General features: G+C 49.0%; 6 protein-coding genes across 6 annotated transcripts; 1 reads left to right on the top strand and 5 right to left on the bottom strand.

The window, feature by feature from the left end:
• Positions 1 to 95: 95 nt before the first annotated feature.
• On the bottom strand, positions 96 to 1117 carry PHATRDRAFT_49897 (predicted protein; the record flags this gene model as incomplete). Its single annotated transcript, XM_002184641.1, has 2 exons — positions 725 to 1117; positions 96 to 547 (listed from the first exon to the last, which is right to left on the bottom strand). The coding sequence occupies exons 1-2, from the start codon at positions 981 to 983 to the stop codon at positions 96 to 98; spliced, it is 711 nt and encodes a 236-aa protein (XP_002184677.1). The 5' UTR covers positions 984 to 1117.
• Positions 1118 to 2113: 996 nt separating this feature from the next.
• PHATRDRAFT_49896 (predicted protein) lies at positions 2114 to 4270 on the bottom strand. The gene has a single exon (XM_002184640.1). The coding sequence runs from the start codon at positions 4027 to 4029 to the stop codon at positions 2299 to 2301; it is 1731 nt and encodes a 576-aa protein (XP_002184676.1). The 5' UTR covers positions 4030 to 4270; the 3' UTR covers positions 2114 to 2298.
• Positions 4271 to 5623: 1353 nt separating this feature from the next.
• On the top strand, positions 5624 to 6121 carry PHATRDRAFT_16343 (ferritin; the record flags this gene model as incomplete). The annotated part of the gene is made up of 1 exon (XM_002184718.1): positions 5624 to 6121. One exon carries the CDS (start codon positions 5624 to 5626, stop codon positions 6119 to 6121), a length of 498 nt encoding a protein of 165 aa, XP_002184754.1.
• A 1357-nt stretch (positions 6122 to 7478) lies between these two features.
• On the bottom strand, positions 7479 to 9644 carry PHATRDRAFT_40716 (predicted protein; the record flags this gene model as incomplete). Its single annotated transcript, XM_002184639.1, has 4 exons — positions 7479 to 7778; positions 7881 to 8670; positions 8763 to 9205; positions 9549 to 9644. The coding sequence occupies 4 exons, from the start codon at positions 9642 to 9644 to the stop codon at positions 7479 to 7481; spliced, it is 1629 nt and encodes a 542-aa protein (XP_002184675.1).
• Positions 9645 to 11229: 1585 nt separating this feature from the next.
• dsCYC7 (predicted protein) lies at positions 11230 to 12556 on the bottom strand. The gene has a single exon (XM_002184638.1). It carries the CDS (start codon positions 12233 to 12235, stop codon positions 11324 to 11326), a length of 912 nt encoding a protein of 303 aa, XP_002184674.1. The 5' UTR covers positions 12236 to 12556; the 3' UTR covers positions 11230 to 11323.
• A 1397-nt stretch (positions 12557 to 13953) lies between these two features.
• PHATRDRAFT_16341 (predicted protein) lies at positions 13954 to 14925 on the bottom strand (the record flags this gene model as incomplete). The annotated part of the gene is made up of 1 exon (XM_002184637.1): positions 13954 to 14925. A coding segment is annotated over one exon (972 nt), but the record flags the coding sequence as incomplete, so codon positions are not given.
• Positions 14926 to 15617: the final 692 nt, after the last annotated feature.

The raw sequence follows: 15617 nt of genomic DNA, 5'->3' as shown, positions 1-15617 counted from the left end.
GGAAGCAGTCTTTAGAAAAGAATGATAATTTTGATGCACGTGCGGTAAAGTAGTAAAACGAGTGCTATCGACTCGGCCAGAAGAATTCCATCTGTTTAGGTTGCTTCGTCTAAATAGTCCTGAATTTGCTCCGGAGTCAGGACTTGGAACTTGCCGTCCTGTTTGACGATACCTACTTCGATGTTATCCGCACTCATTTCGCCTTCGAATCCTTCCCGTAAGGTCAGCAAGGCCGTATGAATGGCGTCTTCCAGTTCCATATCGTCACTGTAACGCTTTTCCAAAAACGACTTGGCCGAAACGAAGTTTTTGCCAATTGCCGTGGCTTTCCAGCCAAAGTAGGCTCCGGAGGGATCTACCTGATACAAACCGGGACGACCGTCACCATCGAGACCGGCGACCAGTAGTGAAACACCAAAGGGACGGACACCGCCCCGTTGCGTGTACTCTTGCATAACGCCGGCTGTGGACTTGACGAGCTGGGAAATCGGCTCAATGTCACCGTACATGCGCACGTAGGCCTGGGAGGACTTGCGTGCGCGCTTGACTGTGACCGCGAGAAGGGAACAAGACGAGTGTGAGCAGTGTGTATAGCAACAGTAGCAGTAGCACAGCTAGAGCGTCTTGTGGTAGCCCGTTTGGGTGCAGTTACCAACGGGCCTACCCACACGGTGACGAACCCCGAGACCTTTCAAACAACCAAGCGGGCCGCTTGGGTACGTACCCAGAACTCGATAATCGGGTCCTACGCCGGAGTAACAGAATCCCGTCGTGGGTGTGATGGTTTCCATTTTGTGTACGTGTGCGGTATCTACCAGAACGGAAGGCAATTTCTTGTCGGTCGCAATCACCACACCGTCCTTGGCACAAATGCCCAGCGCCGTGCGCCCGTTGGCAACGGCGTTCAAAGCGTATTCAATCTGCAACAATTTCCCCGTCCGACTGAACGTCGTCAACGAAAAGGAATACGCCGAATCACCCATAGTTTCTTTCTATACGATGTGTATGGATGTATGGATGAGGAACAAAACTACCAACGAATGCAGAAAGAGGAAAAGAATTGGAACCGACTATTTACGACAATCCTGATTTGCTTCGTTACGCCACGGAACGAGCGAGACCCCCGTGTTGTGAAAAAGGACGGCGGTCGGGCGCCCCCACGCGATGCCGCAGTGAATTTATTTTTTTCGAAGCGGAGCGACGCCCTTCGAAATTGGGCATTGTCGATTGACACAGTTGCCGTTATTTGATGTAGTACACGAGCCAATATTGAAACCCCTACCGCCTCCCAGAGTCAGACCCTACCCTACAAAAAGTGGCGGGGCGCATGTCTGTCTGTCCGACGTCTCGTCCCGACTTTTGTGAAAATGAGTGTAAGCGAGAGACACCGACGGTTTACCATGGCGATCCTTCCACCAAGATAGCGAACCGATTCTGCTGGGAGTCAGTGAACGTACCGTAGAGTCTCCCCCTTCTTCCTCCAACCATTGAGTCAAGCTCCGTTGACCGGTCGGAAATCGATGGCGTCAACGACTGTCCCTCGAACCTCCGTACAGGTATGTTGCTCGCGGCGACTGAGCACCCGCATCGACGGGAGAGTCGACGCTGCCGTCGGCTTCTCCAGTATATATATATATTCCGCTCGTCACCGCTGTCGCTCACCTATTTACCCCAACGTTGTTTGTGACCCTGCAGTTGTACAGAGATTGTTTGCGTTTGATCCGTCACGTAGCACCGGGCAAGTCCTCGTCCAAAGCCATGGCCTTGCGTACTACCGTACGGACCGAATTCGATCGGCACCGGGACTTGCACGACGAGGAACGTCTGGAAGCCGCCAAGGCCAACGCGGTCCGGGCCTTGTCCAACTATATGCTCGCCGTCGCGGCACCCAAGGATCCTAAACTCAAAGCCCGGATGCAAGATTTTCACGGAAGGTCCGTCCGGGAAGCCAAAGCCGAACCGAGACGACAGCTATCACCCAATTCTACGTTGGAACAGGATGCCGCCAGTGGAACCAGAAGGTGAAGGTGGATGGAAGCACTTTAGTCCGCCCCAACAAGCCTCTCGTTTACCGATTCTGCCATAGCTCCCCGCGGCGGTAGAGGTGTAGCCTACGATGTATTTCTTTTTCTCTAGATTATAAACCGAACTACGTCTTTCAGACAATCAATAAAAACCACCAAATCAGACGAGTTTCATAGCGAGAACGAGCGTAAACTCGTTGTAGTGTCGCGTTTCCAATAATCGCGCGTCCAAGTATCCCCGGCGTGCCGTACCCGTCGAACGGGGCGCCGACTGTTACGGACCGTCGCCGGTGGACACGGGAGCGCTCCTTGTGGGAACGGACAATACTGGCTCCGCGGAGGAAGAATTCGGAGGTGACGACGCTTGTCGTAACAACGGTCGAGCAGCCACGCGGACAGCGTTGGGAGCTCGCGAGACTGCCGTATTGGTATTGAGAAATTTGCTCGAAGCGGCCTCGGCCACACACGACTGGTCGGCTTCCACGGACTGCAACCACTGCAGAGCCCGTTCTTGACGGCGTAAGCGTTTGCGCCACACGCGGGTTTGGTCTGCCATTACCGCACCCGACGTCACCGCAACGGACACGTGTTCCCGTTGCTCGTGGCCCACGTCCTCGTCGTCCCCTTCCACCTCTTCCTCGTTATCCTCCTCATCGTCGGACGCTTGCCAATCGTCACTGCCGGGGCGGGCCTCGAACAGTAAATCGCATTGCTGCGGGGCCAGATTCACACCCATCCGCGGCAAATGCAACAGCGAAGTACCTTCCAATACTTCACCCTCACTGGACCCAATATACTCCGGAAGGTACAAACTGGACGCTCGACTGCTGAGACTGGCTTCGTCATCCAAGCCTAGGGAATCCTCATCTTCGGTAAGCGAAGTGGTGGAGCAGTGCAGGTGGTTGGCCAAGTGAATGCTGGGGATACTGTACTGCCGATCGTCCAAAGGAATGGGATTGTGTAGACGGTGTAGTGGATCCATCGTGGTACCGGTATCCGCTGTACGTCGCGGTAGGAATATCCGACTCAATTCTTCTTCCGGAATGCTCCCGACTCCATCCAAATCCGCTTCGCGACTAGGTTGATACGGGGTCAACGAAACCGGTTGACTCGATTCCGGCTGCTCCCCTTGCCGTCGCTCTTCTTCGTACTGCTGTCGACTAGTAAAGGAATAGGACTGTCTCGTCAGGTGTGCCGGTGCGGGACATCCTTCTGTTTCGCCGTCGTAACGTTCGTCACCGGGGATCCCCTCGTCCGCGGTGCGATCTTCGTACGCGGCGGCGTGAGCAGCGCGAAGGGCGGCGGGATCCAGTCCACCCAGACTGTGCGCTCGATCGAGCGAGCGGAACGGTGGCATCGCCGGGCCGGTGTCCGCCACGAACCAGTCGGTTGGTAAGGCCAAGTCTTCGCCGTACAATAAGTCACTCTCGCTGGTATTCTCCGGCGTCACGATCGAATACAATTCGTGGCGACTGCCGTGACGATGTTGTTGTTGGTGGAGATGACGATGAGGAGGAGGAGGATCATCCACGTACACGTCGCTGCCTTGGGTGGTGTTGCACATTACCGGAGTCAAGTCGAAATGGCGAGGTAGGAGCGTAGCGGAAAGCGTGGGTCCCACACTCCCCACTGAAGTATGGGACGCTGCCGGAGACACGCCGAATTCGCGTTGCGACGAAGTCGTGGAAGATTCACTCGCCCCGGACGGTGTAGTGGGCGTTGGGCCTCGTGGAGTCGGGTGACAGTGTCCACTGCTACCGGCAGCAGCAGTAGTGGCCGCAGTACTGCTACTACTGTTGCCACCGTGCAAAAGACCCACCGCCGGTGTGCTTCCTGTGGGAGGAGATTGAGGCCATCGTGCGATGGTACTGCTGTTCGAGTGACTGTTCGGGACGGGAGTCGTCGATCCGGAACGTGGAGCTACCGCAAGGTCTTGCAGTTTCGACGCGAGTACCCCGGTGTATTCCGTGACGCTGCCATCAATGGTCTCTTTCGAGGGTTCCATGCTTTTGACGAGTCCGCGGTGCCTTTGCACAACGTGGTACGGCTAAAGTGTCTGGTAGGCGCGGAGAAGGAAGCCCAGTCCACCCGTCTACACCGTTTGATGAGACAATGTATGTACAATTGTGCCGATCACAAAGAAGAATCGAGCTTCTTTCCGGAAAAGCGTTGATGTGGAGGCACCGGATTGGGAAATGGGACCAGTGTAACGCGGGGTCGACTCCAGAACCCCCACGACACCAAAAAAAAACACGGAAAGAAAAAAGCAGGAGACGACGACAAGTCAGCGCTGGTGAGGACTGGATGCCAGGGGGGTTGTCAATCTCGGCAATACCGGCTACTTTGCCCTCCCTTCCACGACAACAACACGAAACCTAGCCAAACTCGAGAGACACGAATAGTACATGGGTAGACACCGTTGAGGGCATTTCCCGCCCCCACCGAAACGCCGGTCGCAACACAATGGTAATCTAGTTTCCGTTCGCCATGATTCCTAACAATATATATTCGAAACGGGGTCTCCACAATTAGATGCTGTTTCGATTATCAGCGTGACTTTCGACCGCTTGAACCAAAGGGCTATACCAAAATACTCTGAAATTTTCTGAAATTGTCTCTTCAAAGAGTTTGCTAAGCTATTTCGTTCTCCTGATTTTCTAAATCTATTTCAAAAACGCCTAAGTAACCTTATCAGCGCGCCAAGGAATCGGCTCTTCCGAACCACCGCACCCATCAGTCGGGTTTTCCGTAACGGCGTCGACCGAACGCTGCCGGATTTATCGGAAACACAAAATGACCCCTGTCCAACCCACCTTTCCGACAACCGGAGGCGTATTCGAAGACGTTCGAACTCTTGGGGAGATTCGTTCGATTCGTCGTCACCTTCACACCACCCGAAGCTGACGCTCTTCTCGCACGAGTTCCTAACCCGAAGAGAAAGCTAGCTAGCCTCGGGTGACCCAGCAGACTTAAAAAGGAAACTAGGTCTCGACTTATCGTCGTCTAAACTGTCTCATCACTCTACCCAGTGAATGGATAGATGAAAATTCCTAATAGTAAAGCAACGCAATGCAACTATCAAATCTTTGCTTGGAAAGAGAAATTGCGTACAGCACTTCTGCTTTACGTAACTGGATCGATGTTCTCCGAATCTTCATCATCGTTCATGGTCTTTCGAATCGATTCTTTCCGAAAGCGGGGTTCGCTCCCTGACACCAACTCGTTGCGAAATATGGAGTACCGATACTCCAAGACGTTCGATTCGATTCTGCTGCGACCAACCCAACCGGATCGGTGGCACGCACATGCTCCAAATAAACAGCCTCTATTCTTGCACAAATTATACCATACTGCCAGGAAGCAGCTACCTTTACATCTGTGTATTACCAATCTATTTCGGTACGTTACATTTTTTGATCATGATGCTCCGCAATCAGTTCCTGCTCGCAATAAGTTGCGCAACCTTGCTTTTTGACTCTGCAGGTACGTATCTTACGGCCAGCAATCACTCGTTGCCACTTCTTTCTAACTCGTGACGATCCTCTTTCTTATTATACGCAGAAAGCATGTCGGTTTGTGCTCGTAGCGTAAGTGAACGCATGGCTACTCTGCTGGTGAATCAAGCCAATCGGGAGTTGGACGCTTCACGCATGTACTTGGCCATGGACATGTGGTTCCGCTTTCATGATTTCCCGGGATCGGCGTCCTGGTGTCAAACCCACAGCGTGGAGGAACGTTCCCATGCTATGAAGATTTTTGATCATTTGGCTTTGCGCCAAACCGAAAAGGTACTGTCCGTGAGTCAAGAAGTTCTGAGCGACCACGGCATGGAAAAGTTCCAAAATAATAGAGTTTCGGAGGTCTGGAAAAAGGCTCTGGATCAGGAAGTCCAGAATTCGCAAGAGTACTTTAACATGGCGAAGGTAGCCGAGGAGGAAAGCGACTACGTATCGAGAGAATTTCTGAATTGGTTTCTCAACGAACAACTCATGGAGGAAAATGCTGTCGAAGACTTGTATCGAAAGGCAATCAAGCTCGAGAAAACAGGCGGGTTGTACGTCGCTATCGATAAGGACATGCAGGTGATGGATCACTAATGTAAAACACGTGGAAATGTTGTCATCGTGTTTCGTCAACATAAGACACACACGCACTTGTGCAATCACTGCTCTCCCGGACTAGATAGAATGAAACTTTAAGGCACCTGTTATCATGAGTTATGAATACAAGTTTTTGGCTATATTTTGTAAGAGACAAACTAGCTAGCCGACCGTCATGTATCATATTGAAACTACCTAACGGGGAACATTGTACGGCCAGAAATCATAAGAATCAAATCCTTTCATGGGACTCCTAAAACGTCGTTGAGGAAACGTTCTTTTACCCGTTTCTTTCTCAAGTCTGTTCACTGCCGAGCAGGCACAGCCGTTGCACAAAGCATTTATCATGATCAAGTACATGCTGGTGTTGCTTACTTTTCGTACGATGCAGTTTTGGTGCAAGGATTGATGTGTTTGTATCTTGTGATCGCCTCTGTTTACTTTGCGTTGACAACATACGGTCCTGTAGTGTGCCGCTTGGTCTTTCGTGCCGAAAGGCGAGCGCGGGCCCCGGAGTCTGTAATTGCAGTCAATATTTTCCATTATCCTTGGCCCTTTCCATATCACCGAAGTCGTCAACCGTCCATTTGATCGTTGAGTACGGCCTTGCGGTTGGATGCTCTGCAGAATTTGCACCCCACTCAGGTACCCAATGCCCACGCCAAAGAAGTGGAACAAGTGTTTAAAGCAATTTCTCACTGTTCCAGTACAGTCATGTGGTACGTCAACGTTACCAAGCCCTACGGACTCCAACGTTACCGTGGTCAACTTTCACGTGCCGACGGAGAAACGCAGTCTGATTGAAGAATTTTTCTGCGACGCGTTACACGGGATGGCTCCACACGCTTGCCGCGCCGCCATGGTGTACGCACCAACCAGGATCAATGCGCAATACTCATTGGACGCCGACTTTGTCTTGGCCCAAGCCTTGGCAACGAATCGAATTCCGTCGGTCAATCAAACCGACGACGCAAGTATACCAAACATGGTAAAGGACACACAGGTTTTGCTGGCGTGTATCAACAAAAAACTACAGAAAAGCGACAATCTACCGGTGCAATGCTTGTTGGACAATACCCAAGGCTACGCTTGGAATTGTACACAAGAATGGTTTCCCTTCAACCAATGGCCACGGAGGCAAGGCTTTGTATAGTTGTTCCCTTGGTTCCGACACATGTTCCAGTAGAGATTTGGTGGTGTGGACGGCATGGCTGTAATAGTGTATTGGCAAGTTGCCTTGGCCTGGCGGATATATTGTGCGGGGAGTTTCGTTGGTGGTATGATCACGGCTTACAGACTAGTGAAGAACGCCTGTATTGTTTAATGTAAATCAGTAATTGTAAGTAAAATTATTTCATTTCCTTTGTAAGTTTGGTTTCCTCCTCTTCTTTGGACTGTAGCTTGGCTTCAATCTTAGACCTACATGGTCCTTTGTAATGGCTGGTCCTATAGTGTAATCCATCTTCCCAGCCCTTTTTGCAACATTGGCTTGTACCTTTTCCAATGCTTCTTGCATAGCTATATTCATCGACTCAGCAGCTTCCATATCAAATCCTGCCAGCTTGGACATTTCCTGGTAGAAATGGAAATTGTGCACAAAAGCACTTGAACCAAACATTCTTTTCGTAGAAGATACGCTTTCCGTTGTCACTGCCTGTGTATCATCAAAACAATCCGAATTTTGCGAATTTGTGGAAGTTTAATGCAATGAATCCTGGAATGCATGCTCTCTGGACAGGCTTGTTGATTCTTGCACCATTCCACTCGAAAAATACATATTTGTGGTATTTTTGGTCCCACTCAAATCAGCTCCAGTCGTTTGCGAAGACACTGCCCATCGATTAAAATCTCGTATGACAGGGGGCTTGTACGGAAGCGAAGTTTCGAAAAAATTTGACCCTTTTTCACCTTTTCCGATCACCCACTGACCACTATCAACAAATACTGGACCTGGTCGCTCCTGTTTGTACAGGTCTTCCAAATGCTTTGACAGGTCACTGTGGCCACTTCGGTGCAAATACACATCCCAGTGCTTTGTCCAGCGTACAGAGACATCGGTTGATGTGGGTGATTGACCAAGAACCTTGTAAAGATGGGCACATGGGGAAGCTTGTCGCTGAAATTTTCCGCAGCTACACACCAAATAGAATGTACCATCAATATTAACAAGCTCCACAATTCGTGTGCGTTCAAACTGCGGAATCATGTACTTGTAATAGCTACTGTCGTTGATTTTCCGAATGTCCGTGTTTTTGCTTTTGCGAGTGGCTTGCTTGACCCAAAACTGGTCTGCATTTGGACAGAAGAGCACAAATGAAGCAACTGCTTCAAAATCTTTGGAAAGAGAATCTTGAATGTAATCCACTAAATCCCGAATGTTTGCGTAGTAGGCAGGCTTTCTCGTCTTGGCAGCATTTAAATTGTAAACAGCTTTTTGATGCCTCTTCTTTGACCTAGGTTGTGTCCCTTTGTTTATAACCTGAGTTGCTTTTGGTACGGAAAAGCTTGGCCTGACCCCGTCGCCCCGTCGTTTTAAAGCACTATTTCTGCCTTGGCATACGAGCTTGCAGATGTGTTGAATGCTTGTGTGTATAAATAGCGATATCTAGCCCAGCGCTGTTCATGAGGAAAAAGTGACAGTGTCATGTACGCATTAATTTGCGATACAATAGTTTGCCCCATACCACCCAATTTGACATCAATAGCTTCGGGGGTTGCAAGCCAATCAGCCAAGAGCCTTTTAGAAAGTTCGTATTCCTCTTGTGTCTCAATTTTGGTCATCCAGCTCTCAATCCAAAGAACAACTACGCGGAATAGAATAGTAGCTTTAACTCCACATTTTCCAGTCTGCACCTTCATGAGATTACTGCGATACAGTAGATGCCAGTGACAAAGCTTGTGTTTGCAAAGAGGGTAGAAAGTTGGTATTGCATCTACAAAGGTCCTGTACTGTTTTGGATCTCCATCTGTTATTGTCAGGCGCATGTTGAATTCCTTGCTTTGGGAGTAGTTGCGGTATGCATCGAGTCCACACCCAATGGAAGGCCCAACAAGCCTGCTGTGGTAAAAAAGCCCACAGTGCTGTGAAAGTGTTTTGGTTTGACGTCTTCCCAGAGAATAGAAATAGCGGTCGCTTGGCGTTGTTTGTGCCTTCCGTCACATCTACTACCATTATCTCCGAAAAACGAGAGAATACATTTCTGCTCTCATTATTTGTCCAGGCAACTCCTAACAGCATGTTTTGCGAGCCAAGGAGCTTGAATGCGCAACGTGTGCGGTCAACATAGTCATCAAGTTCTCCATTGGGATCCATTGCATCTAGTGTAGTGTTGTCAAGAATTCCCGTTTCAGCAGATACCCCGGAGTTAACTCTAATACTTGTGTGTAGATGCCTGTGGTCTTTTTTTGCTCTCTGCTTGTAAACTGTGAAGAGAGGTGAATCTGGGTCATCGTATATAGCACAAAAGCTGATCTCGGGAGTGTTCTCAAGATAGGACAAAAGCTTGTCTGCCTGCGTCATGAATTCTTCATCCTAGAGCAACACTGTTTCTTGCTCTTTTCCCGACCGCATCCTTATGTGTTGCAAAGAAGAGTCCAACAAGATGTTGCCAGTTTGTAACTGGAGCATTTTTCCAATAACACTAGGTGGTGCACTGCTTGTGGCTGCATCCAGCGCAATTTGGACTTCGTGGCCATTGATGTAGGCAATACTCTTTTTTACTTCATGAGGCTCCATTGGCAAATGATGAGAGTGAGAGTTACAGTTCCCCCTTGCGCCACCAAAAAGACACCAATGCCTCTCCTCTTGAACCCAGTAGAGATAAAAGTGAAATGGGCATTCTTTCCCTTTGTCCGGCCGCTTAGAGGAAGTACTACACGCCTTCGCGTCTTCTCTGGGGAAGCTTGTCCCTTGTCTTTTCTGATATGTTCTCTCACTGTGTGATCGGCTTCGAAAGCACTCAAAACGGATTTGTTTCTTCTTTTCATCCCATCCTCGCTCAACAAGGGGAAATTTACCCTCAGCTGCAGCAATCTTTAGAGCTTTAGCCAACCTAGCTCTGGTTTCTTTTGAACTTGAGTTGTATTGATCTGGAAAGACAAAACACTCCCCAAGGAGCCTGCAATCAAAACCAATGTAGTCACATAAATTTACTTCTCCGTTTTGCGTTGGAAAAGGAATGCTGACTGTATTCCACCTTTTCTTGTCTGCAATGCATTGGTCTAGTACGTCCTTTAGAATACCATCCATTATTGTCTTATTGAAAGGAAAAGCCAAAGCTGCGGCAATTCTATTTTTGGTCTCAGCCATGATTCACAATGCTACATTAAGCAGTGCACAGCTAGCACACGGCCTATTGTGCAACGGCTGTGCCTGCTCGGCAGTGAACAGACTTGAGAAAGAAACGGGTAAAAGAATGTTTCCTCAACGACGTTTTAGGAGTCCCATGAAAGGATTTGATTCTTATGATTTCTGGCCAAACAATGTTCCCCCAAAACCTTTTGAAGGATTAGTTTGAAAAGAACAGTGAACTTGAATGTCAAACTTTAAAAATAATATGACGCTGTCGTCACCTTTTGGTTTCGCTGACGTCAATGAAATAGCCACCTCCTACCATTGGAAACTGCAACGTCCGATCGTGTTTGTGATGACATCATCCCAACCTATGGATGACATCATACAACTTGAACCATTCGGGAGCCGACGCAGTCGTGCTCACTGTCAGTCGCGCCACGTGCGGACCGAGAAGGTCACGGAGAAATTATTGTCCAGGATGATCTTCGCGCTTCTCAACAAACCGGTCAAAAAATCTTGGCACGTCGGAACGCGCCGTTTCAACGGCCGATGAAGAAATATCGTGCGCGAATTAGCGAGTAGCCTGCCACCACCCAAACCGGTTCGACGCGAAGACTGGTTGCGAACTCAGGGAAGCTTCCCGTCAAGTTGAGTGAAAGCGTTCGATTTTCCAGGAAAAAGGGAACAGCTCGACCAATGAAGATTATGACAGGATAAAGAATGTTTGCGGGATTAGCGACCGGCTTCACAGCGGCCTGCGATATGTTTAATGTAAATTACCGTACGAAATACTAGCCAACAAAATGTAATTGGTTGAATATAAAGGCTTTCTATCAGTACGTTACAGATCTGGTAGTTTACAATATGTGAAAGGTGCCAGCTAATCCAAAAGCACTGCGTAGTTCTCAGCGAATGGCGGAAATGGACTGCGGCGAAACTTCGACGGACAGTCTACGGCTTGCCTTGGCCGTCGACACTGTCGGGGTTGAAAAGTTGTTCAGTGCCGACGGATGATGCAAAATGGCCTGGTACAGGTAAGTCTGCACCTGTACCAAGACCTGGTCTCGCGCGTCCACGTCGATCGCTGTACTCAACACGAACGAAATCTGTGTCGACACTTTCATGTCGAGACTCACGCTTTCCAAAGAGTTAAGCAAGGCACAGAACGCGATCGTTGATGCCTTGGTCGTGACAAAGTTGTAGTCGCCAACCGCAAGCTCTGTTTGGTATTTGATGAGATCGTAAACGGTATCCCGGTATGTCCGACAGAGAACATCGTCGGGAATGAGCTCTAGAAACATGCGTGCAAAAGCCAGCGATGTGGGTGGGTTCATGCGCCACTGTAGAGCACCCAGAATTGAGGCTTCCATTTCTTCGATCTGAGCCTTGTTGTAAGTACCGCGACTGAGACTGGAGACAAGCTTCGGGTCCATGGCTTCCGGTTCGTGGATCTTGACGGCTGTGTATAGGCAAGTCATGGCAGCGAGCTGAAATAGTTTGCGGTCAGCAAGAGCAGCAGCTCCCGTTGGGCTCATGAGGTAGCGATCCAAGTAACTCATGGAGATTGAGACAGTTTCGCGGTTAAATTTGCAAAAGTCGACGACTTGGTAGCACCAAGCGGACATTTTGTTGCGGCAGTCGACGTCAACGCGGTCTAACGGTCCATTCGGAACCGCGGGAGACTCGAATTGCTGCTGATGCAGATAATCGCAGGTCATATAACCGGATTCCTCCTGTTGTCGCATCGCTGCCAACGTGTAGAGAGTCTCTTCTGTGCTCGACGGAGCATAGTCATCTGATGTTTCCAAACAGGTCATGGTGTCTGCAATTTCGAAATCAAAGTCGAGTGTTGGTGGCCGTGAGTTTTTTGTGTGTTCGAAAAATATATGAGAAGTGGGGTAGGCAAAAACCCTTCTCGAGCGTGGAAGAAGAAAAAATTGCTGCGGGAACGGTAGGTCGAATCCAATCCTTCTCTGCCGGCCGTTCTCGACGGGTTCGGTCTTGAGGTTCGTTTCGCCGCTTCGTCGATCGTCGTGTCTCAATCGACGATGTGCCTCCAGTGCGTGTGGTTTACAGTTACAGTTAGTATCCGTGGTAGTGCTGACGCAATCACCAATTGGGCCTATGATCGCTCAACGCACCGACATAGTCATTTACGGTCATTCCAAACATGTATTCGATGATCGAACATATAGAAAAATACAAAGGGGGCAATGCTTCAATCTCTAGCTCAACTGGATATTTAGTACGCTTTAGGATTGCCAATAAGTCCAGAAATGGAAGGGAGTTCAAACCGACATCTTCATTGGGAAAGTCTCTACCATCCTACAATCGATCCGAAGTTCCTCTTAGATGAAACTTCACGGTCATCCGATTGTTTCAAAAAAGTCACCATATAAACTACCACCATTTTTTTTAGTCATGGCAGTACCGTTTTATTCGTTTTCGGGAATAACGAAATCTCGTGACCACATCTATGCGTCAGTATAATAATTTGGATCGTGATGCTCGTAATTTAAGTCCCATTTGTGTCACATGTTTCGATTAGTAATTGGTTGGGTGAATGAGTTGGCCACCGTGGCAGGAATACGCTACTCGGAACCAAGTTCATTCAGGCTTCGCAAATTCAAATTCAGTCACATTCGTGCTCGTCGTTTCCTCCTTCAGGGCGTGGGACTATTAAGCGTGACGATACTTATCTGTCAAGGATGAACCACGACAGGTCCAGTCAAGAAGCGCTGACTGGGAAACTTGAAGTAGGAGGAGATGCAGGAAACCGACTCTGAAGGACTAAGAACATCCATTCAGATCGATCAGATTCGACGAAGAACATAATTTTCGAAAGAAAGTTACAGTTAGAGTATCGTCCTCAACCCGGGTTGACACTTGGCGCTCAAAACTCTTCTCCTACGTTCGGTCCACAATCGAGACGCTTCTAGAGAGAGCGCAGTATTCTCTAGAAAGAAGATTCTAGATAGGTACCGAACACCAAGGATGATTCGCTCACTACTCTTCGCGGTTACGTACGCTAGAAGAAGGAAGATTTCCTGGCGGGTCGGCAGAGGAAGATGGCGCTCTGGCGCGCAGGGATAGTAGTGGTGTTTGTTGCAAGGGTAAGATCTTGTGGCAGTGCTCGTCTTCTCTTGAAAGAAGATTCTAGATAGGTACAGAACGCCAAGGATGATTCGCTCAGCGGTTACGTACGCAAGAAGAAGGAAGATTTCCTGTAGAGGAAGACGGCGCTCTGGCGCGCAGGGATAGGATTAGTTTTTGTCGCAAGGGTAATAAGATCTTGTGGCAGTGCTCGTCTTCTCTTGAAAGCATCGTCAGGCGAGGGCCTAGGATATGTTGTGCGTTGAGGAAGTCCAGTCATCGTCACAAGTAAAGTGCGAGTCACACGATTTCCGAGATTGTCTAATACTAGCAAAAGGCAAAGTACGGCACATAGCTCATTTCAATTTTTGTCCGTCGATGTATTAACGATAAGTGACAGTGAGCTATAAACTGGTCCACACAACATCAGTGCTCAATTTTTTCAATGAAGGTCGTTGCTGTCCTTGGTCTCATATGTTCTACGTTGCATACTGCAGACCTTGCCGCGAATTTCCATCAGCAGTCCACCAATGGCGAGGCCTAGACCAACACAGCCCTGTCCCGAGATGTGATGGCCTTTTGTTGCAATGCTCCACACAACGGAAAGAATTTTTCGCGTAGTGGTAACCGTGGCGCAAACGAGTGGATCAAACTGCGCAACAACGTAAAAAATAAAAGATTGCCCCACAGCAGAACAAAGGCATACCATCGCAATCATGCGTTGTATATCGGGGTGCTCGGTGAGAAAAATCCACCCGTCGACAAAATCGTAGTTGATAATGGATATAGTCAACGCCGTGCCGGCCATGGACAAATTCGTGTAGAGCAAGAAATCGTAAGTTGTGGGGAGTTTTCCGGTCTTGGCGGCGTCACTTTTCAGTCGCTTCTGAAGTCCTGCTGTTACCCCGTCCATGACGAGTGAAAGTAGAATAAAAACAATGCCAATCGGTGAACTCATCGACGCCTTTCCCTCTTTTGACGATTCACCCAGAGATAGAAGCGCCGTTCCCATAACAATCGCCCCGGCCAACGCATAATCCTGTACGGTATATCGCGAGCCTCCGAGCGCCAGCTGCCCTAGCATGACGGGTACAATCTTCGCCGATTTTGCAAGCGTGCAGACAGGGAAGGACAACCCGGCCGATAAGGACAAACTCGTCAAAGCTTTGGCGAACACTTGCGAGGCCCCCGATGTCAGAAAGGGAGTAATTGGGATTCCCGGGGTGCCACCGAAGTAACTCTGCGCAATGAGTCCGACAAAAACGTTGACTACAGATTCTAGGACTTGCAGGAACCATACGTGTTGAAATTTCTCGCCGTCTTCTCCACGATACCGAAATACGTCCTCTTGGATACTACCGTAGATTAGGTAGGCAAAGAGGACTCCGGAACAGCCAAAGCACAGTCTCAAAACGTCCAAATGTGGTCTTTTTTCAGCGTAAGTCGGTTCGTCACCATTGTGTTGTGATTCATACTTCAATTCAGGTAATTGCAAGAGTGGTGCTACAGGCTGCCTTCGAACACGGCCGTGCTCGGCGTCGCTTTGCCATCGAGTAGATGGCGATGCTGTAGATTCGGTGAGAGGAGTGCTGACTTCGTCTTTCTCGCTGTCCCCTCCACTAGGAATCATTTCGACGTTCGCCTTACTGCCTTTTCGGTGAGTCGTCGCTACGCTGTTGCGATGTTTTATAGGACTATATTCCAGGTTAAACATCTTGGAAGCGTTACTCGGCTTGTTCTTCTTCACAGTCACCTCGTTTTGACGCAGAGAGAGAATGGAGAGTCGAGCCTTGATTTTCAACTCGACGAAATATTTGTGGCTTGTCTTTCAGCGTTGTGAGTTTTGTCACCGGTCCTACTACCAAAGAAAGACTGTTTGATTTTTTGGACAAACTCACGTCCGTTGAGTGCCGGGAAACACACGTAGTTTTGTGGCTTCCCACATGGATCAACAACGTATTCACTGGAACACCGACTGTATCATCCAGAAAGCCGTCCGTAGGGTATCCGTTCCTGCAAAATACTTATAGATACAATTAATGAAATGTAATGCTCACACCGACTGATCAAGAAAACGATTCACGGTACCCTGTGGGACTAGGGATG

This window comes from Phaeodactylum tricornutum, chromosome 25 (genome assembly GCF_000150955.2).
Source record: "Phaeodactylum tricornutum CCAP 1055/1 chromosome 25, whole genome shotgun sequence".
In the NCBI taxonomy this organism is placed as follows: Eukaryota; Bacillariophyta; class Bacillariophyceae; order Surirellales; family Neidiaceae; genus Phaeodactylum; species Phaeodactylum tricornutum.
Note: the sequence above shows the minus strand (reverse complement) of the source record. Positions and strands in the feature narration are given on the sequence as shown.

Coding starts and splice junctions, on each gene's coding strand:
- PHATRDRAFT_49896 (XM_002184640.1), bottom strand. CDS start 4,029: ATGGAACCCTCGAAAGAGACCATTGATGGCAGCGTCACGGAATACACC.
- dsCYC7 (XM_002184638.1), bottom strand. CDS start 12,235: ATGACCTGTTTGGAAACATCAGATGACTATGCTCCGTCGAGCACAGAA.